This window comes from Gallus gallus, chromosome 1, assembly GCF_016699485.2.
Source record: "Gallus gallus isolate bGalGal1 chromosome 1, bGalGal1.mat.broiler.GRCg7b, whole genome shotgun sequence".
NCBI lineage: Eukaryota > Metazoa > Chordata > Aves > Galliformes > Phasianidae > Gallus > Gallus gallus.
The window spans coordinates 91,954,152-91,981,902 of NC_052532.1; the positions used below are offsets into that span (position 1 = coordinate 91,954,152).

A 27,751-nucleotide genomic window follows, 5' to 3' on the forward strand; every position below is an offset into this window, starting at 1 on the left:
CTCGCACGCGCGTCCCCCCACACACACCACCGCGGGCTGCAGCGCGCAGGCGCGGGGCTGCGATCTCTTCACCTCTGGCCGAGGCCTCGTTAACGTGCGCGCGGAGGGGCGCTGGCGTTTCAGTTGCCCCCCCCCCCCCCGCCTTACACACGCAGACACCCGCGCACATACGGACGCTCTCCGGTCCGTTGTGCTGGGAGAGAGGGGCGCTTGCGCAGTGAGGAGGGCGGGGGGAGGGTGTAAATGGCGCAGGGTGAGGAGCGGGGCGCTCAGGTGACGGTTAGCTGTGCCGTGAGGGAGTGGCGGTAACGGTCAGTCGTGGTAGAGGCAAACAGCGCCGGGCTGACGGGCTCCGTGGAGGAAAGAGCTCTGTGTTTGCGAGCGGCTGTGTGAAAACACCCACGGTGAAAGGCTGCTTGGGAGACAGGTGCTGCCCGAGCTCACGGCAATATTAATCCCCTATGAATAAAAAGGAATTGAATACAAAGAAAAGGAAATAACAGATCAGGCTGCTTTGTGCAGAGGAGGTCTGTTCCTCCTTCAGAAAAGAGCAATTCTGAGGATGCGGTTCCCCTCGTCACGCGCCCTGGGTACCGCAGTGCTCCTGAGGTATCTGTCACAAATCCGTCTTCTGCCCTCTTCTGCATCGACTGCCACCGAACTGAAGGGAATCAGGCCTCGTGGCCCCCTCGTTTGTGGGGTTAGAGTACATAACATAAGCCCAGAGAGACCCACAGATCAAATGAGCCTTAGATTCAGAACTTCCAAATCACTACAAGCGATAAGTGGGCTGACTAACTGAACTTTTGCCTCCTTCATAAATCTGGCAGAGCAAAGATAGCATTTGCTTATATTTTTCACCGTAGTGCTGCATAAATAGATGATATTGCCAAGCTTTGCAACATGCGCTCATAAAAGGAGGAAACAGAAGGTGCTATGGTGTTTATTAAGGACTTGCCCTTAACGTTTTCCAAGGGTCATTAACTTTGATGGGTCAGAGTCCAAGCTGAATTTTCTTCTGGGGCTCAAAACCTCGTGGAATAAAAGAGACTGGCGAGAATCTGTTCTTGCAGGCTGTTGCTGGAGGAATTACGAGTTGTATCAGAGGCAGTCGCTAGGTTTTTTCACTGGTAGGGAAGAGCCAGAAAGGACAGGCTGTCAGAAGGAGGCAGCGGGGTTTCTCTGCGAGGGCTCAATCAGTAAGGTAATCTTGGCATTTTTATTTAAAAATAAATTCGTCTGGCAGTGTTTTCGTGGGATTTGTTTGATTCATTTTTTCCTTATCATAGCAGAACCTCTCAAATGTTGCTGAAAGCAGGAGTTGAAATGGACTGTGAGAAATGGAAGCAAAACCCTTCCCGCAATGCTGTAATTCTGCCCTTGCACATTCATTAACAACATTTGGTGCCAGTAATTAAGCACTTTGTCTCTCAGAAGATCTACGCTTAACACGCAGGAGTGAAAATGTAAACAAAGGCATATTGTCGTGGCTCCTCTCCCACTCAGCCATGAGCCTCGTGGGCCAGTTAATCCAGTTTTATGGCCAGGTTATACCAGCACTGCAGCACACAGTGGCTGCACCGTGACAGATAAAGATGCAGAGAAAAAGCCGGGGCTAGATTAAGGCTCTGCACAGCTCTAATCCTGCCTACGCTGAATATTCTCTTCCGTATCTTCTCATCTTACCCACAGACTCTACTCAGTCCCACACGCTGCTTCTCAGTCACCTGCAGAAGCTGCGTCTCTTCAGGGAGCATTTGCTCCATTTCCACACCTGGCTTAGTCCGTGCTCTCACGCAGCCTCTGCATGCTTCACCCACAGCCACAGAAGAAATGCTGTCTGAAAATAGTCACTGTTTTGTCTGCTTGCTGCTGACCTGCTCTGTGTTTTCTGATTGACTGGCTGTAAGAAAAACTTCATTTGGCCACATATCTGCTCTCCCTCTCTCTTTAAAGGTTGCTCTGGGTCTCTACATCCTCTTCCCCAGTTTGCTTCGAATGCATCTCAATCTCTTGCCTTCCCCAAGGTGTCGTACATCCCTGTGGCTATGTACCCAGGAAAGCTGGCCAAATCACTTCTGATGAATAATTGATCAGGTAAATTTTGCCTCTATTTCAGTTGTGAGTCGTCTGCAAACAGCCTGTGATTTCTGCAAACTTATTATTTGATGTTATTTGCCACATAATGCCCAGCCAGCTCTGTATTCATGAGCAACTTGCTGGAAATATTTGAAATTTGAGATAATTGAACACCAAGATGATATGAAGCTTAGTCCTACAAGCAGCTGAGCTCTCCGGATTCATTTCACAAAAAGACTGAGGTACAACTCTTGCAGTTGTTTGGCTGCATCCAGCGAGGCTTCAGTTACAAGCGTGCTTACATGCTTTGCTGAGGCGGGGCCCAAAGCACTGAGCATCTTGTGGGACACCCTGTTTCTGTTGTCTGACCGGGCTCGTCTGCTTCATAAAATTGTTTCCTTCAGGGATTTTGCTTTAGAAATGCTTCCTCGCAGTGAAAAACAATACCACATTCAAAATTAACACACCTGCAAAGGAAAGAAATAGTATTTCAGGATCTTTTAAAGCTCTGCAATAAATCTCTGTCTGTTGTTCTGATTTTGATTCAGATATCTCCTAATTCACAGCCCTACGAGGCCTGCTCTACTTGTGCCTATAACCCCAAATTTTCTACGATGGCCATATTGCCTCCTCAATTTCAGATATTGTGCCAGAATTAATTCAGTGCTGTTGCAGAGACAAATATATATACATATACTAATAAGGTCTGGAGGCAAGACACAAAAGAGTGACAGTTTCAGGTGGGGAGGCAGAGACAAAAGAATCCCAGTATTTAAGCAGCAAGCGGACTGGGAAGGAAGGAGCCCTTTTACCGCACAACTGCAGTGCATAGAGAAATTAAGAACAAACTTATCTGCTCTCCTCCAGCTCCACTGCACCACTCAGATCCGAATCCCTGACGCTGCATTTCTCACACAATGTCTCTTCTCTCCATCATTTTTTCTTCACATCAGATTTCTTTTCAGGGAGGTCCTGTTTCTGGACTGATGTTTGCTTCACCTTTCCTTTCTGCTCTCCATATTCCTCCTTTATACTGCAACAGAGACTTCTGCCTCTGAACAGCCTGTTTTGCCCCATGGGTTTTCAAGCATAACTCCCCAGAACCTCTCTGTTCATTCCTTTTGCTTTCAGACTGACTGCTCAGATTATGTCACCTTTAGTCCAACTTGTCTGTATGGCTCTGCTTACTGCTTTTCGTAGGTAACACACATCCTTACAAAGAGACCAGCAGCCTCTCTGCTGCAGTCTGTGTTACAGAGGTTACAGTCTCATTTTTAACATGATGCAGAGATGAACATCAAAAGACAGCCCATGTCTCAAAAAGCTTGCAATTTGGAGAGATGGCAGGCAAAGAATGAGGGAAAATAGGATTAGCAGCTCCTTGATCGGGGAGAATGCAAGGGTCAGGCACAGTTCCTCCAGTGTCACAGTGGAGATGCTGGTTGGACTAGGACCTCAGATAGTGTGGGGGTATACTGGGGCTGTGCAGTCCACTCCTTTCATCACAATGCTGTTTCACCTTTCTCCTTGATGTTGCTTCCCATCCTGTTCCTCCGCATGAAGGGAACAGCCCACTCTCACACACTGGTGCTTCTTCCAGTGCTCTGCCCACTCCTTCCCACACACCTTGTAAGTGGTGAGCACCAAGAGCAGAGGAGAGCAGACTGCCCATTGCATGTACAGGCTCCTGCTTTCCCCTACACACTCCTCCGGCTTCTTCGAGCAAGCTGCTTTCTGGCTCTGGCTCTGTCCCTCTCTCGTCACCTCTGGACTGGAGAAAGGATGACCTCAAACCTCTTATTTCTGAGAGTCGTGGCTGGCCCTGTGGATCTCGCAGCTAACAGTAGGGAGGTTGTGCCATCTCACAAGGCTCTGCTCCTCCCAGCTGCTAGCTAACTGCTTTTTTGGACATGGAGCACAGATGAAACATGATTTTTATTTTCATATTTGTAAAAAAAAAACTAATTCAGAATCTCCTCAGGAAAGGGAGAGGTAATCACTAGGAGGACACATCTTTTCAGGTGGGTTTTTCAGTCTGTTTCTCACCCTCTGCCACTTTGGCTACGCTTACTTTCTCTAGCTCAATTCTTTATATACATTTCAATGGTTTTCATCAATGCAACCTTTGAACGCCTTTCTATTTTAATCAGTTACATCTAACCAATGACCAACTTAGGTGGTTTGGGAAGTTGTTGCTATGCCTTCTTAGCAATGGCAAATGAAGGCAGAGAAACTCAGTAACACATCCTCAGTTACCTATGCGGCAGGTAGGTAAAATAGGCAAACTGTGCCCTGAGCCAAGGACCCTACTTAGCTCACAGAGATCCACAGCCTGACCATCCTCCCGCAGAGGGACAACAATGGTCTCCTGAAGCTTGATTCAGAGCTCCTGGAAGTGGGATTTGCCATTGCCTCATCCAAGTTGCTGCTCAAGACTGCCACGGTGAGTCTCTCTTCTCCCTTTATTACAAAGGAACACTGAAAATATGTACTATCAGCATTTTGGGGATTGTTAACTAAGACTTGGGAAGCACTCACATAATACAGAGGGTGAGGCTGCAATCTGGCAGATTCCATACAGATGGACAAACCACATTTTGCACCAGTAAGAAAATGAGGGCCACGTTGTTTCAGCCAGCCTCGTAGTGCACTGTCTGCTGTAGACCTCAGGAGTGCTCTGGGGATGCTTTTACACGAGGAACCAAATTGGTTTTGACCTCAGCGAAGAGGGGGCCAAGAGGGACGCATCTGACACCTTTTAGCAACCACAGGGTTTTCTGTCAAGTAGACACAGCCCGCAAGACAAACTCACAGCTGGAGTTGGGGTGCTTTTGAAAACATTGTCTTTATTCTCTACCTCCCTTTCTTCCAGGACAGGCGCTTTGCTTATTCCCTCTTCAGAAAGGACTTTTCTGGCACACAGCCTAGCCTGGCTGGAGATTAGGGATTCTCTCTGCCCCTTCATCCTTGAATATTTCCTTTTAATTTCACAGTTTAAATTCCAATTGTGTAATTACATTCTGCCTACCCTGAATTCCTCTGTAATTTCAATTGGACACGGTGTCCTTCACTCTCTAGTTTGAACTCTCACAGTGCTGTGGGGCACTGTTAAGAGGCTGCCACGCTCCGCTCTGGTCCCATTTCATGTATATGGAGAAAGAGAATGGGCCTAGATCCCTTTGAACTGAAACTGCTGCTCCATATAGAGGAGACAGGGGTTGCTATAGAGTGACAAGGCAGTCTTGCCCCACGGCAGTACATTGGGCATTTCTTACAATGCCTCGGTCTGAACGAATTTTTGGAGTAAAAGCCTGTCTGGAGGTATTTCTCCCCCACAGTACATACCCTTTAATCTCAAGTAAAGCTGTACAGAGACCCCCAAACCACTACTTTGCTGAATTTATGTGGCTTGAGAGTACCTGCTCGCACCATTTAACATAGCAGAAATGCCATAGTGATTTAATTTAGGTCTAGGGAGTTGTGTAGCAATACAAGGACAGGTAGCACAGATGCCTAGTTCAGTAAAACGCTTTCCAAAAACAGGCAAATCCCAAGCATTTTATGACCCAACCCCAATATTTCCTGCTGATGTTGTTCCGCCAGCATTTTCCCTCATTCCCTGCCCTGGTGACAGTCACCGGAGTCCCACATCCCAATTTGTTTCCTCGTGACATCTTACATCCCAAAATATTCCCGCTTGTCCTGCCTCCTTCCCTGTGGCACAGCTACTTATCGTGTCAGTGTGCCTGCATGCTGCCCCTCAGGTGTCAGAGAGACTCACCTTCCATATTTCCACCACCTTCTGCTGTGTTGTTGTGTGGAAACTTCTGGGGGACGGAGAGAAGAGGAGGCAGCAAATGTCAGTGAGATAGTCCTCCTCAGTCTTGTCTGTTTTGGAACAAACTTCCGCTTCTCGCCTGAGTTTTATGGCAGGCTGATGGTAAAGAGCTGCTCACCTGCTTTAAAATGTTTATATGCTACTCAGCAAACCAGAATGGGTTTACTACAGAAACAGGAATTACTTCACATGTAATCAACCCGTCGCCACATTCTTTTCACCGTGTTTCCGCCATTGTCAGAAGCACATGGGGCTGATACTGTCATTAGCAAGAGTCCTTCACCGGAGCTCACTTCCCTCGCTGGAAAAGCACTCTGGATAATCCCACCACTGCACAAAAAAAGCATCAAGATTCTTGCTGGTGGTACTACACCTACATGGAGACTCTGTCACTTTGGCTTTTGATGGGACTTTCGCTTTGTATATACTGCACAACTGGTCCTGCTCCCGAGGGAAGCCTTTATGCTTAGTTCCATGGTGGCAGACCTGAGGCTGCTGTTCGTGTCTCTATCCGCAAACAGCAAATAGATCAGATGAGATCAAGTAGACCATATTTCCATGTTTCCTTGGTTAGCTTATACTGTTAAAAGTGAGCTGTTGTTAGGAGGAAACAGAGCATATAATAACTAGAGTTGGGTTTTGTTTGGCTTTGAGTCATAAATCTGAAAGGAAAGGAAAGAGCCATCACGTTCATCCCCAGGTTTGTCATACAATCAGCAAGGGGCAAGGCAGTAGTATGGGCAAGAAAATGAAACATGTGAAGGTACAAGTGCCAGCGGGGGGAAGTCACTGTTGCTTATTGTCAGTTTTGGTGTGACACAGAAAGTTCAGCTAATCCTCTTAGTTACAGAGACACACGGGTGGGGGGAGATTGTTATCTCAAGCAATTTGCTGGCTCTACTCCTTTTTTCCTTCGAGTTTCTTTTCGCCTAATTGAACAGCATTTCTTTCTGGGACTGGTTTGCAATAATCCTGGGGCCTCGTCAGGGAAAGCACTAAAAAACAGGGAAAGGAGAAGCAGCCTGAGCAAGGCAGCCATCAACACAAGCTTCTCTCTTCACAGAGGTATCAGATTTGACTCCAAGAGGTGAGGGTTAGAAAAAAAGATAACAGTTCGAAGTGGTAACGAGAACGTTGGCCATAGTGATCACTCAGAAAGGTGTGCCTGGGACAGGTCATTAACAGCTGCCCAGACACTCGCGAACTGGAGGGTCTGAGGTGGAGCAAGGCAAAGGTTGCACTGGCGCCCATCAGAAACACCTGGATTCCACTTGCATTGCCAAAGGGAAGTTTGTGTGGTAAATCTAATCGACAATCAAAAGGTGAAGCAGAACAATAATAACAGGGGATGTTTGTTTTTATTTATAGAGGAGATAAGGATTCGACTACAGGTGTTGAAAGAGAAAAGCCACCTTATTCTGAGGAGACAATTATTCCACCCACGCTCATTCATCATCAAGGTTTTAGTACTATATTACTAAGGGTATTTAAAAATTTCTCAGCCTCAGGGTTGGTAATGTTTGTGCAAGCACCCTGCCGGTTGCCACAGGTGTCATTTTACAAAAGATCTGGATAATTACATGGTATCGCCCTGAAGATGGCAGCAGCCAGGGGCAATTCTTCAGCAGATGCTGTTCCTGATCCTGGAGCAGGGTTGGTGTTACCAGCCGGTAACCAGGTTTAGAAACCATTCCATGTGCAGACAGAGCCGTAGCCCCCTGTCATTTCCTGAAGGCTCGAGACTGCTTCCAGTGCTGTACATCCTAGGGAAGTGAGGCTCTGGTTCCCAAGCCTTCATGATTCACCCTGGAGAAGCTGAAGATATTGTCGTCTTCAGCTTGTGTTATTAGGCTGGGAGGTGGTCAACCCAAAGAAGAGCTGTCTTGGCGAACAGCTTGTTCACTGCTAACTATATCAGCTCATGGCCTAATGCACTTATGTAAATTACCGCTGATACCAATTTACTCCAATATCCTGAACTGAGAATGGCAGAACCGAGGAGCGTATCAATGCATTTCACTGTGGTGGTTAAAGAATTCATTGCCCCCCAGTTGAGGAGCTGGGTTACCATTTCAGTTAGGGCAGCTAAATCCAACAGAGACCAAGTAGAACACTCAGACAAGAAAGAAGGGGCCATAGCAGATAGCAGTAACAAAGCAACTGTAAAATAAGTAGTGTACCGCTTCTAAGAGAAAAGACATTCTTCCGATGTCATACCAGCATGGGTCAAGGAAATGGCAAGTTTGATACATGCTTCACACCTGGACCTCCTTTTTGATTTAGTGTGCATTCTCCAGTCTCGCTCTAGCTTTGGCTGATCTGTGGCCTTGGACCGCCTCTGGGCTCACACATTGGAGGGGGTACCTCGTTCCTGTGACACACACACACACAGTGCCTGTGCACTGATTTCCAGACAAAGGAAACCTTGGAGGTGGATCAAACAGGAGTCATGATGCATCACACCAGGCTTTTGACTCTGATGCTTGGAGGGCCTGCTGCTAATTTTTCTACCATCACGTCACTTTGGACAGAGCTTCTGAGACTCTCCTGGACACCTGCATAATGTCAATGACTGTGTTTCCTTATTTCAAGTAGATATTTCCACATAGATATATTGTGGGAGTAAATGCATTTAGCAGTGTAATTACCAGATGCTGCAGAGGTGAGGGCATCTTCAGCAGTTTTTTTCAGTTCTTTTATTTCTTCGAAGGTATTGTTTGCTTATACAGACCTTTAACATTTATGATTATATTGTGCAGAGGGACAGAGGCAGAAAGACAGGGGCTTGCATCTGTGCAATGTGTGACCAGTGTGAAGCAGCCCTTGGATCACGAGCGAGACAGGGAACGCTGCGCTATGACCTCTCTGGGCGGCTGCAGTGTTTCACACAGCGCAAGGAGGGGCAAGGGAAGGGCAGAAATTGCTGCATTCAAGGACCCACCTCTTCCTCATGCAGGTCTACGCAGCCAGCTAGTTGCATGCAGGACTATACCGTGCTCTTTAACCCTATCAGTGAGCATTTCAGTTTCTAACGCTGAAAATGCTTGGACAACTCATATGTATTTTAGCCACATGGATACGCTTTCTGAATCCTACTCTGTAGTAACAGACTGCAATTCTGACACTGATATAGCATTCACAGCTGTAGAGAGTGTAAAGCATTTATAAACGTAAAAAATATATGCATAATGACTTCAAAAAAAGTGTTCAATGAACACTAATAAATATTCTATGTTTCAAATACGTTAGATTTATGTTAATCATAAAATGAATGTTTAAAGCCACTAGAAGAAAGAGACAGCATTGCCAGGTGAATATCATGAATGAAAAAACATTAACCACTGCGAACAAGACCATCGTATTTCCCAGTGGCAGCTCCCCATCTTCCTCTAATTCCCTCCTCCCTTCCCTCTCCCTCCTCAGACACATACGCATACACTATGGGAGGAATGACAGCTGTTCTTCATGGAATGACAGCCCAGGGATATTGCATCCTCCCTTAAAAAAAAAACAGGCAAGGTACAGAATAAGGTCAGTGAAGGGAGACAAAGGGGTCTCCCGGAGATGGCAAAGGGTAATTTATTGACAGATGAGATAGACGTTACTACAGAAAAATATTAAATGGATTCTTTTCTTCTTTTCCCCCATCTTTGGAGGGGAAAAAAAAAATATATGTGGGAAGGGTTAGGAAGGATAGATGCCAGAAATAGAGAGAAATTTCCCAGGAGGGGAAGGAGAAATCCTGAAGGAAATTAGGATCGCAGCACAGAAAAAAAGGAAACTGGAAAAAATAAAAAAATAAAAGGACATCTGAAGAGCTAAGAAATTCTGTATGGAAACAGCAAAAAAGGGCAGTGGAGAAGGAACACCACCACTAACAGCGGCACTGCTTCAAAAGCACTGTGAGAGAAGGAAGTGCTGGTAAAACAGAGCCTGATTAAAAGCCAGTGTTTGAAAAGGGCTGTCGGGAAATTGAAGAGCTGTGCATGCACCCGACGTCAGCAGTGAGGAAGACTGCAGGAGCGCTAATCAAAGTGAGGCTGAGGGAGCATATGGAGCACGGAGATTTTATTAAGGACAGTTGTGAACCAGGGCTCATATAATGGGAGCAGCCAAGCTCGGGAGATGGGAGCAAAGAAAAGGCCAGGTCTTCTGGTGCAATAAACCGCCGTAGCACTGTCAACTTTGACAGTATGTGAGTTTCCGCTGCAAGGAAATGACCTGAGTGAAAGGCTTAAACAGTGGATGTTATTAATGTAGCTGTTCTGGCCTAGAGTAATAGGTTTTCCTAAATAATTGTGCAGGAGAGGGAGGGAAAAAACGCTGTGCAGGTGTGCTCTAGGCGGGGTTCTGTGAGTCCCTGCTGCCCTCCGCCAAGACTGCAAGATACCAACAGCAAGATACCGAGGACCAGATTCTTAGAGCCTGTGACGTGAGCAGAGTTCGTGATTTCCACCAGTCAGGGCCAGATTAACGCCAGAGGAACAACCAAGGAAAGGTTCCACAGAGAGGAAAGCAACAGAATAAAATAAATATCTTGGAGGACAGACCTAATTTACATTCAGAAGCAGGGTTAGGTTTAAGCCAAACACCATCTTATTCTGATCTTCTTGCAAGGAACGTGTTTTTTATGGTATGTAACTCAGCCTGAGTGGTAGATTAAGGAAGCAGAAAGAGCCTTTTCGTGTCCGCCGCAGTGTGCCACATCTTTCTCATCCTGTTCCCGCTGCACACCTTTTGGCAAAACACTTCTCTCAGAGCAGGTCCTTGTCCTCAGAGCCCTCCCATTCTGGCGCCGTGACATTACAAGTCAATCTCTCATCACGCCTAACCTCAGCAGAGATACAAAGAAGCACACAATTCTGCATTGTCAGCCTACTACTTTCCAAACTTAAAGGTTGAAAAGCAGCAGAATTAATACTAGAGTCTGATTACGAGCTGTGACTGCCACACTTAGGGCTGAGGGCTGACTTGGGGCTCATTTGTGGCCCATCTACATTGAGCTTTGGTGCTCCAGAGGCATCAGCAGGCTTTTAAATCTCAGGAGAGAAGGACAAAGCAAAAAGAAAGGCTGGATCTGTGCTGTGTTGTGCTGTTGAAAGCTAAGGAAATGCTAAATGTTAAAGAAGACCTGTGCTCAGCAGGTGATGCAGCCTGGCTTTGGGCTTTCTAGCCAAATTACTGCCAAGTTCTGGCAGCAATCTGCCATGCAGAGCCAGAGCCATCTGACTGTTTGTGAATCATTTCTCAAACAGAAAAACATATGTAAAAGTTTTGCTAGGAATGGATGCTCCATCCAGGGGACGGCCTGCACTTGGATCTGAAAACACCTGCAACACTACAGCATGACCCAGAGCCAAAAGATGATCCAGGCACCAAATCAACAAGGTAACCCAATGTACCCCACACCCACATCACTGTGACATCATGTCAGAAACATGATGTCACTGTGCTGCCTGGATGCTGGGGAATGCAAGCAGAGGGGATACCACCACTGCTGCTGGCAGCAGCCTGCAGTCATCCTGATTAGTCCTACACATGAGGCTGCAACAAAGCACTTCTTTCCAGCCTGTTCCCAGAGCCCTGAGCTTTACTTGAGGTTCTTACACCAACTCAAGACACAGCATGTGAGTGACCTTTTTCTACTTGGTATTCAGGCATCTCAGAAGATGGGAGATGGTGCTTTAACTTGCCAGGAGAAGGTGAATCTGTTTCCATGTGCATATGGGATGCTCTTTTCCTGTGCTGTCGTCTGTTCTGGTATGAAAGAGGGGCTGCTAATGAGTCCCACATCAACTATTTCTCTTCAGATGGATTATTTCAGTAGTCTTTTGGTCAGAAAGACGAAGCGCGGCTTGGTGGTTAGCAGCCAGGAACATTCACATGGGAGGGGATAAGCGTGCACTAATGAATCCTTAACTCTCTCACGTTGTATATTCTCTGGAAAAAGGCCTGGAACATATGTCTCCCCCTCTCCAGCGAACAATTAATCGCTAGTTTAGAGTCACGCTTGTGCTCTCTTGAGGCCAGTGAGTGTTTAAGTGTGCCACATACAGCTGAGTGATTGCTTAAGGAGAATGACTTTGTTAGTGAGTTGAATTTTCAGTCTTTTGAACTTTTCCAAGGTCTTCCTCTGTTCTTCTGCAATGTTGGGCTCAGTTGCTGGGTCACAAATACGCATCCAGACACATCTCTTTCTCCCAACCTGGTTCTGTTTTGTTCATTTAATTTGCAGCTCTCTTTGGGTGAGAACATCTTGAATTGTGCTGTATGCTCTACATATTACAGTGGTGCTAGTGAAGGCCTCTGGATACTGATGGAGTAACAGTACATAACAACACCCTTAGATATTAATTAATCATAGCAAAAAGTCCAAAAGGATGCTAAGAAATAAAGGGGGGTCACGAAGAGGAAATGTTTGGAAATGTTGTGTATAAATATCAGGCCTAAATAAATTAATGAAAAGACCTTCCCCACAAGGAGAATTCTGTCTGCATCGAGGCTGTTACAGGCTGCCCAGGGAGGTGGTGGAGTCACCATTTCTGGAGGTGTACAAGAAGCATGTAGAGGTGGCTCTGAGGGACATGGTTAGTGGGCATCGTGGGGATGGGCTGGTAGTTGGACTGGGTGAACTTAATAGTCTTTTCCAACCTCATTGATTCTGGGATTCTGTGAAATGGTCATCAGGTGCAGCTTTCCTATGGCATCACAATAGCCAGGGGTAGCTCAGTTCTCCATGAAAAAGGTTTGTGGTTGTAATGGTGAATTAAAATGCTGGTTTAAAATCCTCATTCTCTGCATGGTGGATAAAGTATGACAATTATTCCAAAAAAAAAAAAAAAAAAAAAGTGAAAAAATGAGCTAGAGGTAAAAAAAAAATCTGCTCTTGTTCCCCCATGCATAAAATGTAGGTAGGTAACCTTATTAGCTTCAGCAACCAACACTGAAAAAAATTCTTTGACATCCTTGCATAGGAATGCCACTCTATTTACAACATTAGTACTTTGTCCTTAATTGGACAACATTTTTGGAAACATGGGACTGACTTCTCAGAAATACTTTTGATGGTCTCTGCCTTTTTCTAATGTATTTGTAGTGAAATAGCTATGATTTCATTTTTGCAAAATAGAGACTATTTTACTGAAAATTTCTAGGAGAAAAATCACTTCCACTTAGCAATACCATTAAAGCCCCTGAATTGGGCCACATTTTGCTATCAATGCAGTTTCAGGGACACTTGGAAAAGATTTTGAACAGCAGGGAGAAAAAGTGATTACCAATACACAGTCTCTCAATGGTGTGAATATTGTGGGTTATTTTCCCTTTGACTGTTTATGGCCTATTTACAGTATAATCATACCAAATCAGGTCATAACGTGGCTCCGTTTTTATAGTGAAAATAGAATCTAGCATCATATTTTATTTCCTGTATATCTCCGAGAGAGCTAAGGAATGTCCGGGTGCCACGCAAAGATGATCTCTTTTCCAAGACATTCATGACTGAAGAAGAGACAAGGAGAAAGGTGACTGGGAAGAATAATAGGCAAGTTAGTCACCATTTCTATGCACTTCAAATAGCTGCACTGCTGTCATCGTAGCAAAAGTGGAATTATAAAAGGGAACTCAGTTGTGGACAGAGGGGAGAGGGTGCAGACAGTGTGAGGGGTTATTTTATAGTATGTGGCTGTCATCAGACCAAGTTGTGGACGCATGTATGAGATCAAGACAGTGAAATATTATTCCTATCACCCCATCCATACCAAGCAGTGGCACTGTGTTACAGGTTTAGAAGAAAACAGTCGTTTGAACTTGTAAATGGCAGCTTAAAAGGGTAATTGCTCTGTTGTACTAGACTGAAAGTAAAAGCCTCACCTGGGTATCTACTCATCAGAGAAAATCTAGCATGAGAATTGGCTGGCACTAAACTGCTGCATTTCTGCCGTCTCATGTATCCAGTGTGGGGGAAATCTGTTAGCCAGCACTGAGAAAGCCTGGGCACGGATCACTTTAGGAAGCAGAAGATGCAAAGCTCTGCCAGAGGTCTGCTGTTGGAAAGAATTATCCTAGCTGCCTCTCCAGTGAGCCGATAGGAAAAATAATATTGCTCCCCAGTGTTAAGGATGCATACAAAAAAAAAAAAAAAGCAACAAAAAACAACAGTTTATAAGCTGATCCATAGGATTTAGCAATGAAGATAACTTTCCAAGAGACAGCCTTGTTTTCTGTTGTTTACAGTATGATCTCATAAGAGTGATTCCTTTTTTGTTTTGAAGAAGAAATAAGCTCAAATGAGGTTCCACATTGGCTTAGATTATCTTATTTATAATTCTATTGTTTATTTTATTTAATTCGATTGGTTGGAGAGCCTAGCCTATCAGATAAAATCTTTGCTCTACCTGGAATATATGGGCAGCCATCCCTGTTCATATGACAGGCATGAGGTCCTACATACAGAGGAACACCTAGCTTTGGGTTCCTAAGTCAGGCAGAAATAGAAGAATAACTAGTTTTTGATTCCTGTTTAATGTCTAGTACTCCAATACTTCTTTCCAGAAATGAGTAATGAACTCAAGTGTAAGAAAAAGATCCCTCAGAATGAAACAGAATAGTTTTCTCAGGACTACTCTAATACTTCTACAGCTGTAAAAAATACATATTTATTATACACACACACATATAAGAAGTATTGTTGAACATTAGCTTCAGCTAAGAACTGAATTTCCTAGTGCACTCCAGGCTGAAATTCTGAAAAGCCAAAATGCTCACTTGCAAGCTATCTGCACAGCCCAGGTCAGCAGGCAGCAATTAGCTTCTCAGCCACTCACTCTTCTTTCCATCTTCCTGATGGATATTTCATCTGAGTTTCTGCTCCCCTCCCTTGCCTTCTCTTCACCTCTCCGTCTCTCTTTCCAGTAAGGCTATGATCTGTCACAGGCTCTCAATGGACAAGACCTATACATCCCATCACAACACTGTCATAGGCAGCCGCATTAGACAGGCCAGGATGAAAAGCAGTTTGGAAGGGAGAGAAACCGTCATGCTTCAGGGAAGAAACTTGAACTCTAACCAAGGCAGAGAGATGAAGGAGGACTTTGGGCCAGGCAGGGAGAAAAATTTGACTCAGGGCAGGTTATCCCATAATTGCCCACTTAGGCTTTCTTTAGACCTTCTAAGATGCATCTTGTTCTGGCCAACATCAGAGAGAAAAGGGGTGGATCACTGGTCTGATCTAGCAGGGGAATGAGCTTCTTCATTCTTTCTGCCGGTGTGCTGGGTTTATAACATTTTCTGAAACCACAATGAGATCCCTTTTCCAAGCATGACCCTTGCTCTGCCAGTGATAGCCAAAATTCCTTCCCCTCGCCCCGTCCTTCACACTTCCACAGGCAATACAGAGAGAAGCCGGTACAAAGCCAGGTCAAGATGATAAGAACAAAGCCTTGAAGACTGCTCTTAGATACCAGCTTTACTTCAGCTGAGGGGGGAATTTTCAAAGAGGTGAACTCTTTCTGTCTCTCTGTCAGGCAGGAGTCTCCTGGGAGGAGAAGAAAACAGCTTTCATTTTATCGAGTCATGATATTTATGGCCCTTTTATGAGTTTTGTTTGAAAATATAAAAGTGGATGGACTCAAATCTGTTTCAAAAGAGAGGAGATGGGAAGGGGAGAGACAGAGCATATGAAGGGCAGGTGGGTCTGAATCATCTGCCCATGTTCAAAAGAAAATCAAATACCTTCTTTGTTTTAATATGGACCCCTTCTGCCGGTCATGAGGATAATGTCTGACCTTTCCTTGCATAGGCCCTTTTATCCCTAATGACTTACAAATTTTATATGTCCGCTACCACCAAGAACACTCACTTTGGGATGAATCGAGACAACTATTCAATTATGCAACTGCAGCACCATGCAACAGGTCAGGTCTGATTGCTCCCAAGAAGCAGACTTTCAGATCTCGTCTCCTGCAGAAGTGAAAGCTTTATACTGCATTCCTGAGGGGCGACTGTCAGCTTCTGCTTGCTCACATACCTGAGTTTCATGTGGGCTTTTATCCATCCTATTTTGGTGTCTGTTCAGCAACTGAGGTTGCACCCTCTTGAGGGCCGCCTGCTTTTCATATGTGGAATCTCCTCTGACCCTTTGCCTCCAGGCAGTACTTCTGATCCAATTCACAGACTAAGCAGCACATGCCTTGCAAAATTATTGAGGGAGGGAAGGTTAAGTTGAAGAACTGGATTTTGCATTTAATTTTGGATGTACTTAGGCCTGTGGTCAGTTTTATCTGCTCTGTGAGTGAACCTTCATAGCTTATGGCAGTGACTGAGAAATTTCTATGAGCATGATGTATAAGGCTTCCCATTAATTGGCAGTTTCATAAAGGATATTGTGGTATCATAAAGCTCTCCTCTCCAACAAGGAGAGAGAGATGATCTACCAGACCAGCAGAAAGCCTTGGACCAGATCTGCATTCAATACAGTCATTACAAAGATCAGATTCCTAGGATGATCCAGGAAGATGCAGGAGGTCATACAATCTTTAATACCAACTGATGTGTGCTACATCTTTCTTTGATGCTGTGTCCTGCAATAATCAAATGTAGAGATCACAAACAGGTTAACCTTTGAAGTTAGGTATGTCACTAGCAGTATGTGACCTGAAGCATACAGCTATCTGGTCAGTTGTAAACAGTTATTGCCACAACAGTCGTTTTCTAATATCACTCAGAAGTCCAAAAAGACTATAAGACTGTGAGCTCTGGGTGACAGATGCTGTTGGTAGTTGGGTGATGCCATAAAAATGATCAGTTCCTTTAAACGTTTCTGTCTTCTAACTAACATCACCTATGTCTTGGTTCAGTTTTATGCCTATGTACATGCCCTTCTGAATGGATTTGTTCTTCCTTCTGTGGCTACTTGTTCAGAGTCCTTGGTAAGTTTGAATCAGGTTTCAAGATTTATTGATCTGGCCTTGTCCATTTTGTGGTGTGTTCTTTGATTTAATTTAATGACCGTAAAGCATTCAGGCATGTTGGCATGAAGGGTGCACTGGAAAACACTAAGTGACTGATTGATTGATTATGGAGAGACATTGTTCTCTCCACAGTTAACAATGAAGCTAGTTTCCCATTACACTCATCTCTGTCTTCCAGGACACCCACGCCTTAACTAAAAGTTAACCACTCTGTCTAAAATTTCCCAGGTTTGAATCACTGTGGGAGCAGTTACTTTTTTTTTTTTTTTTTTTTTTTTTTTTTGCATATGGATTAAGTTTATCTACTTTAAAGATAACGAATATCCTTGAAACACAGTATATAGGGGAAGGCTCAAAGCACGAACAGACTGTCCCTTCTCCTGCTCCCTAAGGTGATCTTTGCACCACCACATCTGGATGGCTTGACATAGACGTTCCAAGATTTACTTTAACCTGTTGGTCTTGGGGAGGAATGAAACCATATCGTTGCCTGCTCTGAGTCTGCCTGACTCATAAATGATGCTTTCACTTTGTGTCTGTGTGCATGTGTGGGAGTGGGTGCGAGTGTACCCTCTGGTAGGGGAACAGCAGTTGCAGAAAAACACTGAGCTCAGAAGATACTGAACAACTGTAACAGAGGGATAAAGGGAAGTAACATGGAATCAGCTCCTGAATAAAATATAACGTACTGAAAAGCAAAAGGCAGTCCAGAGGGAAAAAAAAGATACAATTCTTCCATATTCAAAAAATGTATTTTCATAGGGTTAGCCGGAACGACAGAGCACTCATTTAAACTGATTATGCTGGTACCAGCAACATAAGCAGCCTAATCCTGCACCTCACCACAACCTCCTTTTAACCTCTATCCACTTTTTACACAAAGAGCAATACAACAAATCTTGTTGGCATTTAACTGATTACTCCCAGGCAAAGAAGTGAACACCTTTCTGAGAAGACTGGGGCAATTCACGCATCATTTAGAGCCATGATCCCATCTCTCCGGAGAACTGTTTATTTGTTACACATAGTTCACATTTTTGAAGGTTCCTTCACAACTAAACAGGCAGAAAATTAATGCAGTTTGGTTTTCCTGAATGGCAAATGAAATTCCATAGAGTGGGCAGGGAGCTCTCACAGAGACTCTGCTGGAGTGTATGAGCATGCAGTTTCTGTTTCCGAGCCCTAGACTGTATTAATCCCATGCTTTCTGCATCTCCACTAGATTGTCTATAAATTTAGGAAGGTTATATGGATACTATGTTTTCACGTTATAATGTATATATCCAATATATTTCAGCTAAACCTTTTAAGGAAATGCAGACAATGCAGCATAACCATCCCCAACTAAAACTTTTTGTCTCATAATTCATCTAGCTCTCCACTACAACTAATGTGTAAGCATTTCTCAAGGAGCTGTATAAAAACGAAATTGTGCTAAATGCCTTTTAAAATTACCCAGCCTAAACTAGAGCCACAAGCAATAAAACAAATTGCCCTGAAAATCCTAGAGGGGGGGAAATGGGCTATAGCCCTGCCCTGCCAGTATGGCCGTGCAGAATGCAGCTGATACACCAGGAGTAACTATTTCTGGCAATGCTTCCACTTCCTTTCAAACTTGCTTCTTGAATTCCCAACCTAGCACATTTTATCACTGATGTCCCATCAACGTCTGTCACCATTTCTCCCAGTCCTCTTCACATTTCCCAGAAATCCATAATTTCTGTAAATCCCACCATCCTCCTCCTTCCCACAGAGGTTGCCCCGTGGTCTTTCACCAGAACTGTTCTACAAGTAAACAGATGAATATTTGGCATTAGCCTCTTTGGCTCCCATAGATATCTTGCTTTTTCATCTGCTGTAGATCTGCTCCTTAATTTGCCTATTGTATTTGCATCTCTTTTTCAATACTTCCTATCTTCGATCTCTCCAGCTTTCATCATTTTCTTACCTATTTCACTCAGACTAACATCAGATGTGTTTCTCTGTCCTGTTATCCCTCCTCTACTTCTTTGTTTCCCACATAACCTGGGTTTCTACATTTTTTTCAAAGGGCATCAAGGAAACAAGAGTAGTAGAAATGAGAGGCCAGCTGTGAAAAAAAACAGAGGACTTAATGAGACTGAGACACTGAGCACTAAAATGGTAGATGAAGTCCAAGGTTAATAAATGTAAAGCACTGCACATAGGAAAATTTAGCCTATAAAACGATGATCTCAGAGATGACCACTGCCACCCAGCAGCACGATTTTGTGGCTATAATAAATAGTTCAATGAAAATGTCACCTTGGTGCTCAGCAACAGCCAAAAAAGAATGCAAACTGTTATGAGATGATAGGGAAAGAGAGAAAAATAAAGGAGGCCGCTGTGCTACAGGATAAATCCCTGCTGCACCTGCACCATGAATACTGTGTGAGGACTCTGTCGCTCATCTCAAACATGATAAAGAAGAACTGCGAAGGGTTCAGAGAAGAGCGGTCAGAGTAATCAGAGACATGGACCGGCTCTCATAGGAGGAATAAGAAACGCCATTAGGTTGCAAAACAGACAGTTAAGGTGGGACATAATGATAGAAGTAGGTAAAATCTTGTGGGTCATGTGGATTCTAATCAGGGATCGGTATCTTGGCATTGAAGTAGGCTGGTAAGGAGCAGGTTCAGAACAGAAACAGAGCGATGGTTTAGCATTCAGTGCATAGTAAGTGTAGAACTTCTTGCCAGAAGAGATCATAGAGGCTAACGGGTACAAGGCTATAATGGCTATAACTCAGAAATGATTAGGCACCTCCATGGAAGGAAAATCTGTCAAGGGCTATTAAATACAAAAATATCACAATTGGCTCAGGAAGTCCTTGAGTTGCAAATGACTGGAAGCTGGGAGATCATCCTGGGGAAAAATCACTTATATCGCTGCTTTTATATTCTTCCCTAGGTATTCACTGTTGGTCTCCATCAGAGACAGGATATTGAGCCAGATGGACCTTTGGTTTGACCTCATATAGCCTTTCTGATGTTCTTATGTTTATATTCTTAACTGACTGTATGGATGCTCTTTGCACTTTCACCTTCCACTAAACAATGCCAAAAAAAAAAAAAAAAAAAAAAAACCCTCACCTTCCTGCCTACAGCAGCAAAGTGAGGCTGAGAAAAACATCAGCCCCAGTGCACATTTGCTGAAAAATCCTTCCCAGATATATTTGAATACTTACCTACTCTTTTAGCCTAATGTCAGACTAAGTGTCATTGCTGAAAAACACATTCTCTCTGTGGCTCTGGTCACCCGAAACAATTGGTGCAGACCTTTCCTCTTTCACTGATTCCGTATCGCCTTCTAAAATCTAATCTTAAAACCTGACTTTCTAGCCTCCCTTCAACCCCTTCATTTCTGTCTCTCCTGGTTATTGGCCTTATGACTGAATGCTTTAATATTTTCACCATGCAAGGTCTTTATGTCACTGTTTCATGTAATTTATACTTGTGAGCTGGAGCCTTTCCCAACTCACTTTCAAGCACAGGCCATACACTGAATGGAGTCCAAAATTATCCCCACCCCCTTACTGCTTTGGGGGTTTGGCTTTATTAGCAAGGATATAAGCAATAAGAAAATAAAGTTCAGCTGTTTCTAAGGCTTCTCCCTCATGACTGCTCAGCCAGCATCCTAGACGGTTTCTCCCCAGCAAACCATTTTTATCTCTCCTTTAGACAAGGGAACTAATAAGCTACCTACCTCAGTGAGTCAGCAGAACCCACTTAACCCTTTCCCAGAAGGGTCAAAACTCACTATCAGGATGGTTTGGCTCAGGCTGGTTACAGAACCATATTCTGCCCCTCGGTCTTGAATAATTTATTTGTGCGGCAGACCTGGATTGCTGTTTAAATCAAAATGCTACCCAAACAAAGGCTGTGCTGTGCAGTGCAAAATGAAACCAATTACTACATCGTATGATGCTCATCTTTTACAGTGAGATGCCCCCTACAGTACCTGCAGAGGACAGGCATTTCTATCGAGAGCAGCAGCAGCCTTAGGAAGCGGGAGAGAGATTTTCAGAGGGAACAGCCTTTGTAAAAGAGCAGATTCACTGCCAGAAGGTGTTGTACACTTTCACTTTGATCCGTCAAAACTGAAGCAACCACTTACTGTTGTGAGGAGACAGAAGACGGATCTAGTGCTCACACTTGAGATCTTTTTTAAATTGAAATTAAAGTAAGCTCCAATTAAGCGTAAGCATCACATTGTTTTGCACAGAGCAACTTTAGCAGAGGTAAAGAAAAGCAGAAAATACCTATTTTAGCACGTTGCAGAAATTCAATGTAAAATCTCTGAATGTGGATCAAAGCCTGAAATGCCACCACTTTAAAGAAAAACCTCAGAGAACTACGCAGAAGTAAGGATGCATTGTATTGTATTGTGCATTATATTGCAGTAGCAGTGCACTATAAGCCTTGCAGCACCTCTGAATGCCTGGAACATTAACAAGACAATGTTCCTTATGTACTTCAAAAATGAAATCTGTGCTTACTCATAAAAAAAAAAGACACAAGTAAAATATGTTCTTCTTATTTTTCTAGCCCTGTTATTGTTCAATCACCTGATTTTGAGACTCCATTCACCTGACAATAAGCAGCTATCATTTGCCCTGGTCCTGGCTGTCAGAAAGAGTAATCTTTATCTTCAGAGAAGCAGGGATAATGTCTAATCAGTGAGTTAGAGTCAAGATAAATGATGCTAAATTTAAGAAAATTGGCACCTGCATTTTGTTATTAGTAACCATTATTTAGATAGCATGGCTGATGTGCGTAGCGTCATACAGAGAAGGACAAAAAGTAGACCCTGTGGAGCTTACTGCCTATAATACACAATTAAAACAGTGAAAGGTGCTAACATTACAGTATAGTGAGCCCTAAGCATCACAGTGAGAGTGAGAAGACAGGAAAGACAACTTTCTGTGAGAGTGATGCCGTGCTGTTGCATCATCCCTTCAATGCTGTTTTACATTCAGTTCTGCCAGAGGGCCCAGAGAGGGAACAAATAACTCCACAGAAGAAAGCCAGAGCAACTGGCCAAGGTGTTTTTAAGACAGAGGTGGAGGATGTTGCCTGGTAACAAAAAGTTGCAACACGCCAACTAAACCCACCGCCTCCTAAATCAAGCTTCAAAGCACCACACTCAATAGACATACATTTTGTCCTCAGAGAAGTCTCTGCACAGCATCTTCTATCAACGCTTCAGTTATACGTTGTTTTATTATGAGGTCAGTTTGTGTATCACTCTTTTCCAATAAGGTAATTGTCTTGACAATCAAGACAGGACAATCTGACTATAGACATGAGAGCACAGGCTCAGGTGAGCTGCATACAAACAACAAATTGAAGCTCATGCTCCAGAAACCCAGCCTAAACTAACACTAATGTTCAGCCTAAACTAACACTAATGTTCACCCTAACTCTAAATCTTGAAGTAGATTTTAGACTGAAGGCAGTATTACTGCATTTTCCTACGTTGGCCCAAAGTTATTCGCAGGAACCAACCATGAAGCAAAGGTAATTCCATCTAAAAGACAAATACTGCACCACAGGAATACATTCATTACTGCCTCATACTTCTAAAAAGAAGGAGGCATTTTCTTTTTTCTAGTATTTGACTTTGCTTCATCTACTCAGTGAAAGAAAACAGTACCTGTATTCTCCTGAACGGTCTTATTTCTGTAGACATTCATAAGACTGGAATAGAAAACAGAGCCTTTCTAGCAGTATCTTCTCAAGTAAAATTGATTAAGACAGGAACTCTTCAAGTTCCTAAGAAAAGCTGTTGGCTTCTGCCTTTCATGATCAAAAAAAAGAAAACCTAGAAAAATGTATGTTCGGTCTTTAACAAAACTAGGCAATTGAAATAATCAAAATGTGATGTGTTTGGTCTTTCAAATGGAGGTGCTACCGTTACTTTGCTGCTGAAACATCACCTGGCTTCTAACATTGTGTTCCTACCTACATTGATCATTTAATACTAGCATCTTCTTTCTGAAAAACCACAAACACTTCCAAAACTTGACCTCTTCCCTTTATCGCTTTTGATTAAGAAAAGAACTATCTGCAGGAAATGCCCTGCAAACCACAAAGGATTATCAGAAATATAATGAGTGATTCTGGGACTCTTACACTCTGCTTGTGTTCCTCTAATCTGATCCTTGGTCACTCTTCCTTTCTCCGACGAAGCTTTGCAGTAGTTTCTTCTAGTCGGCTTCTCCATGCAGCAATAATAGCATCATCATCCAATTCTTCTTCCTCCTCTTTACGCACACTTCGCTTGTACTGAGAGAACTGTCTAGATGCAAATCTCTCTTCACTTTGTTCCACTTTTGCCTCTTTCTTTCCATTCTCTTCAGACTTTGAAAAGCTCTGGGTGAACTTTCTCTTAGCTCCAAATTCTGACATGTCTGACATGGCCTCCTCTTCACATGCCTCCACGTGATGAGATCTGACTCGACTCTGTGTAGATGACCCAGGGGATTCAGAGTCAAAGGATGGTTCTGGTGTTTGGCTGAAAAAATGCAGTTCTGGGCTTTTTTCACCAGAACTTGTCTCACTGACCCTCGATCTTGTGAACTTATACATCTTTTTGTCCTCTTTTGCCGAAGCAGAGGAAAATCTTGACATGGTTCTCAGTGAATCTCCTTTTGACTCATAGGAAGAACTGTCAAGCTCTTCTCTTTGGGATCTGGAGACTCTGTAACTGGATGTTTCAGAATCCATCTCTCTTACTTTGGATGATCTGCTGTATTTCTCTCTGAAATTCTCACTCTGATCATGGTATGATGATGGTTTTTCTGCTTTCAGGCCACTGAGCCACTTGGTAACGTCAGTCTCTACTTCCGACTTCAGTGCACCTGTGTTTGCAGATAGACTGGACAGAGTAAAGATTGTATCATTTCTGTCTAGATCTGCTTGCAATGGGTGCCTGTAGTTGTTTGTTACACTCTCCACACCATCTTCTATTTCATTTTCCTCTCCTTTGGTCACCTTTTTCTTAAATAGAGTGCTGCGTTTATTGTCGCTTATCACCTTTTCAATTTGGTAATCTGACATTTTCTCTCTCATTTCCATTTGTATCTCCTTCTCCTTCCTGCTGAGTTTCTTTAGATCAACATCATCGGCAAAGAGGCTATACAGTGGTTTGCTTGTTTGCATAGTCTTCATGTTTGAACTAGTCCCTTCTGACCTCGCACTCACAGAGGTATTGCAAGACAGGACAGACAGAGACTCAGCCCTGTGCATGTCCTGCTGACAGAGATGAGAGGCAGAAAAGGATGAGCCACACTGAGAACTGAGAAGGGAAATCTTATCGTCATCTACACGCCTGCCAAGGTCTCCTGACATTACGCTGGAGGCCATTGCAGACGATGGACGTGACAGCATCATGATCTCATTTTGCTTTTGAGCAATGGTTTCACTGACCACGTTAGCAATCCAGTTCTGAATGCTTGCCATAGATATCGTGTCACCTGGGCCAACTGGGAGATTGGGAAGGGGAATATTTGGCTGCGTTGCCCCAGTGCTGCTCCTGGTCTGTGATAAAGATGAATGATTTGTCTTCATGCTCAGTGTAGAAGCTGCATCCTCAGCACCATTTGCAGAAGGCGCTGAGGCCCAGAAAGCAGACAACGGGATACTCCCACTCATTGTACTATCTGTCTCCCAGCTGCACATGGACTGGCTTTCTTCTAAAATTTTCTTTGAACGTTCAAGGAGCTCTACACGCCTCTGCTTCTTTTTAGCTGAAGCAGAATCTTCACTTTTGGCAAACTCCACAAATTCCTCCTTGCTTTCAGAGCCCACCTTCTTCTGCCGCTTCATCTTCCAAGCCTGGTAAGCACTCAGATTAACATCTGACAAATTCTTCCCTTCAGTCCCCTCTTCACCAGTCTGGCTGCCATCTTCTGCTGGAGATGGTGCAGAAGATGATGATGATTCTAAATCCTTCTTGTGAAAGCCAAACTGGATCCTCTTGATCTTCCACCTTTCTAGAGGAGTCAATTTGTCTTTGTTCTTTTGGCAGAAATTATAGAAGGAGCTACAGTCTGACAACACACTTTCCTCATCCACATCCCTCTCCTTTCCTCTCGTGTCTGGGGATTGTCTCTCCCCACCATTCTTATTCTTAGAACGATACCTCTGAACAGCTTCCTTCTCAATCTCCATTAGCCTCTGGTTCCACATGTCCCAGGTGCTCTCTGAAGATACAGAGTCTGTGCGGCTCCTCCTCATCCTGCTAAAGCTGCTGGCTTCCAACTGTCGCTTTAGGGTTCGGATCTCAAAACTGCTCACACTCTCATCATCACTAAATTCACCTGATCGATAAGGTCTTCCTCCCATGCTAGAATTTCCATCCTCCTCTCTGGGTGGACCCTCCCTTTGGTATTTCTCATTTCTGCGCTGCCAGTCATGGATCCTCTGTTCCACATCCTCCTCATACTGCTCCCCTTCCTGAGCCAGAAGCCTTTTTCCATGGTCAGTTGCTGATTCCTTTGCAGGCAGGCCTTGTTTCTTCCTCCATTCCTCATATAACTGTTCTTCTTCCTCCTCACTGATGAGGGTGGAGCGTTTGGAAACCCTGCTAGCTTTTCCCACTGATGAAGAGCTCATAAAACTACTTAGCATGCTGCTGTTGTCTTCTTCTTCTACTGTGATGGAGTGTGCTTTGGGTCCTATGACACTTTCGGAGTCCTCAGCTTCAGATAGCCGGGAAGATGTCCCTGGGTGGGTGACAGGACTTTGACTAGGAGTGACATCTTCATCTCCAGTAGGCTCCACCTCTCGTTCCTCCAATAATTGCTCGTTAAGCTCCCTTAGCTGCTTGAGGAAGCCATCATTGGGGTAAATGGCACGCTTCTTTCTCAGAGTCATCAGAGCCTCCAGAATGGTCATATGGTGATAGATCATCAGGTAAGCAGCCACTAGCACAGCTGAGCGACTGATTCCCATTTCACTGCTGACAAGGATTTTTCCTACAGACATTGAACATAGAAGTAATTAGCTATTTCCTAAAACAGAGAAGTTGCTCTGATGTGTAGCACAAATGCATTCTCTGAATACTGTTAAAAAACAGATTACGTTTCAGTGACTGAAATCAGTAACAAATATATTTTTGCTAGTTTTGTCTTAGTAAAAGTCTAGATACTTATGAACAAAAACCACATCAGTTTCAAAAGCTGTGGGCATGCACATTTTAAAACAAGCTAAACAACGTTCATATTTTCATCTACACAATTCATTTCCCCAAATAATCAAAAAGCTTACAATAGGTATTAGAGAGAAAAGTGATACAGTATTCTTGACTCCCAGGCTGACAAAGGGTAAGACATGTAAACTTTCCATGCTTTAGTTTTCCTATATGTGAAAACAGAGATGTTAGCGATAGCCTCCAGGAAGGTATTGGGGGGATACACAAATAACATCACTTAGGAACATCATAGGACTTTTAAATATAATTTTATATTAATTTAGTAATATTTTTTTTTCCAGAGCCCATATCTGCTGTTTTGCAGGGCACACTGAGTCTGTTACAGGTAGACTGGCCAGAGGCCAGAGGCAGAGTAAATCTCAAAATAGGAGGACCAAGCAACTAGAGGAAGAGAGCTGATTTTGACTCCAGTAAGCTGGCACAGATACTTACTCCAAAGTTTGGGACCCACTGTTCTGTAAACAGTGAGAGCCAGAATGATCTGCCATATTTCACAGTGTTTACACAGTAACCATATCTTGCAAAAAAACCTAAGCTTTGGCACAAAAAGATTGTTTTTTAAATATACTTTTATGGCAAATTAAAGTTAAATAAAAGCTTGTGAATGCAAAGAGAATAAATGAGGCTTTGCTAGCTTGCAAACAATGGAAATTATTGTTCCCTGATGTGTGATAAACTCCAATTTATCAGCGTTCTCTCTGCACTGAAACATAATGAAACCAGTTTAAACACCTCCTTCCTGACTGTTGATGTGTTACCATAGGTATTTTCTTAATGCACCTATTCCTACACTTTCCAAATAAGTGTTTTTTACATCTTTCTTAGTACCAGAGTCCTAGTTGTCTTCGAAGTGTTTTAACAGCCAGTAAAGCCTATCTAAAAGCTCACCAAAAAGGGGAGATCTCATTCCTCTTCTTTCTTTCTTCTGTCTGCCTGCATCTTCCCCTGTGTAGTCTTTGGTACCCTTTTGTGATCTAGTTCAGCTTACTAGGTAAGTGAAAAATCATCTCTTCCTTGGAGGGCAGTTGGATTTGCTGTCTTAGTGAGCTGAAGTCAGTGGCACAAACTGAGCATCAGTCATATGAAAAGGGAGTAAATGGGAGTTATGAGTAAGAACATGGAGAAGTAGAGTGCCCTCCTCTTGTTCACAGTGGTGAGCTTCTGAAATTGGCTTTCTGTTTTGTATGAGGCACCGCAGGAATGGGCAAGAAGTGTTCACTGTACGTGGATACAAAGAACAATGAATCTACGCTCTACCCACTTAAAAATGTAGCATCAGCTGTTTATCAAAGTGAACACTTCCACCCATTAATTCCCAAGCATTCCAAAGTAGTGTAATCTTTTTGCCTTACCCCTGTAAGTCAGCAGTGCTTCATCCAGGAACTCTGCAGCTGGATGGAAGTGTTTGGAGATATCCATATCTGGAAAATCATCCACTTCAATGCCCATGTATTGGATATTTAGACCATTGTAGAAATCTGGTCCTGTGTATACACCTGTACCATGAGCTGCGTTCAAGACATGTGTAATGCCCAGTCTCTTCAAACGGCTTTTGTTCACTGCAACACTCCTTCAGAAAAGAAAAGAAGGTGTTAGATATTGGTGTTCCTATTCCAGGTAGGAAAGAAGC

General features: G+C 43.6%; 2 protein-coding genes and 1 long non-coding RNA gene across 9 annotated transcripts in view; 1 reads left to right on the forward strand and 2 right to left on the reverse strand.

The window, feature by feature from the left end:
• Nucleotides 1-186, reverse strand: part of POU2F1 (POU class 2 homeobox 1) — a 121,827-nt gene extending 121,641 nt beyond the window's left edge. Inside the window, exon 1 of the mRNA XM_040670481.1 lies at nt 73-186. Within this exon, the coding sequence (XP_040526415.1) occupies nt 73-169 (97 nt within the window). The 5' untranslated portion in view covers nt 170-186. The remainder of the gene's footprint in view (nt 1-72) is intronic.
• On the forward strand, nt 29-26,772 carry LOC124417669. Its single transcript, XR_006933894.1, has 2 exons — nt 29-11,544; nt 26,403-26,772. It is a non-coding gene; the product is annotated as an uncharacterized LOC124417669 (long non-coding RNA).
• The window catches only part of DUSP27 (dual specificity phosphatase 27 (putative)), a 34,648-nt gene continuing 9,309 nt past the window's right edge, over nt 2,413-27,751 (reverse strand). For 2 of the 7 annotated variants that reach the window (XM_046912785.1, XM_004938318.5), the window contains 2 exons: nt 27,474-27,691; nt 17,864-25,885 (listed from right to left, as the gene is read on the reverse strand). In XM_046912785.1, the coding sequence (XP_046768741.1) occupies nt 23,073-25,885; nt 27,474-27,691 (3,031 nt within the window). In that variant the 3' untranslated portion in view covers nt 17,864-23,072. Of the gene's footprint in view, nt 2,547-9,968; nt 12,713-12,744; nt 15,453-17,863; nt 25,886-27,473; nt 27,692-27,751 lie in introns of those variants that run through there. The other 5 variants (XM_040664328.2, XM_015298129.4, XM_040664319.2 and 2 more) reach the window with 5 other exon arrangements.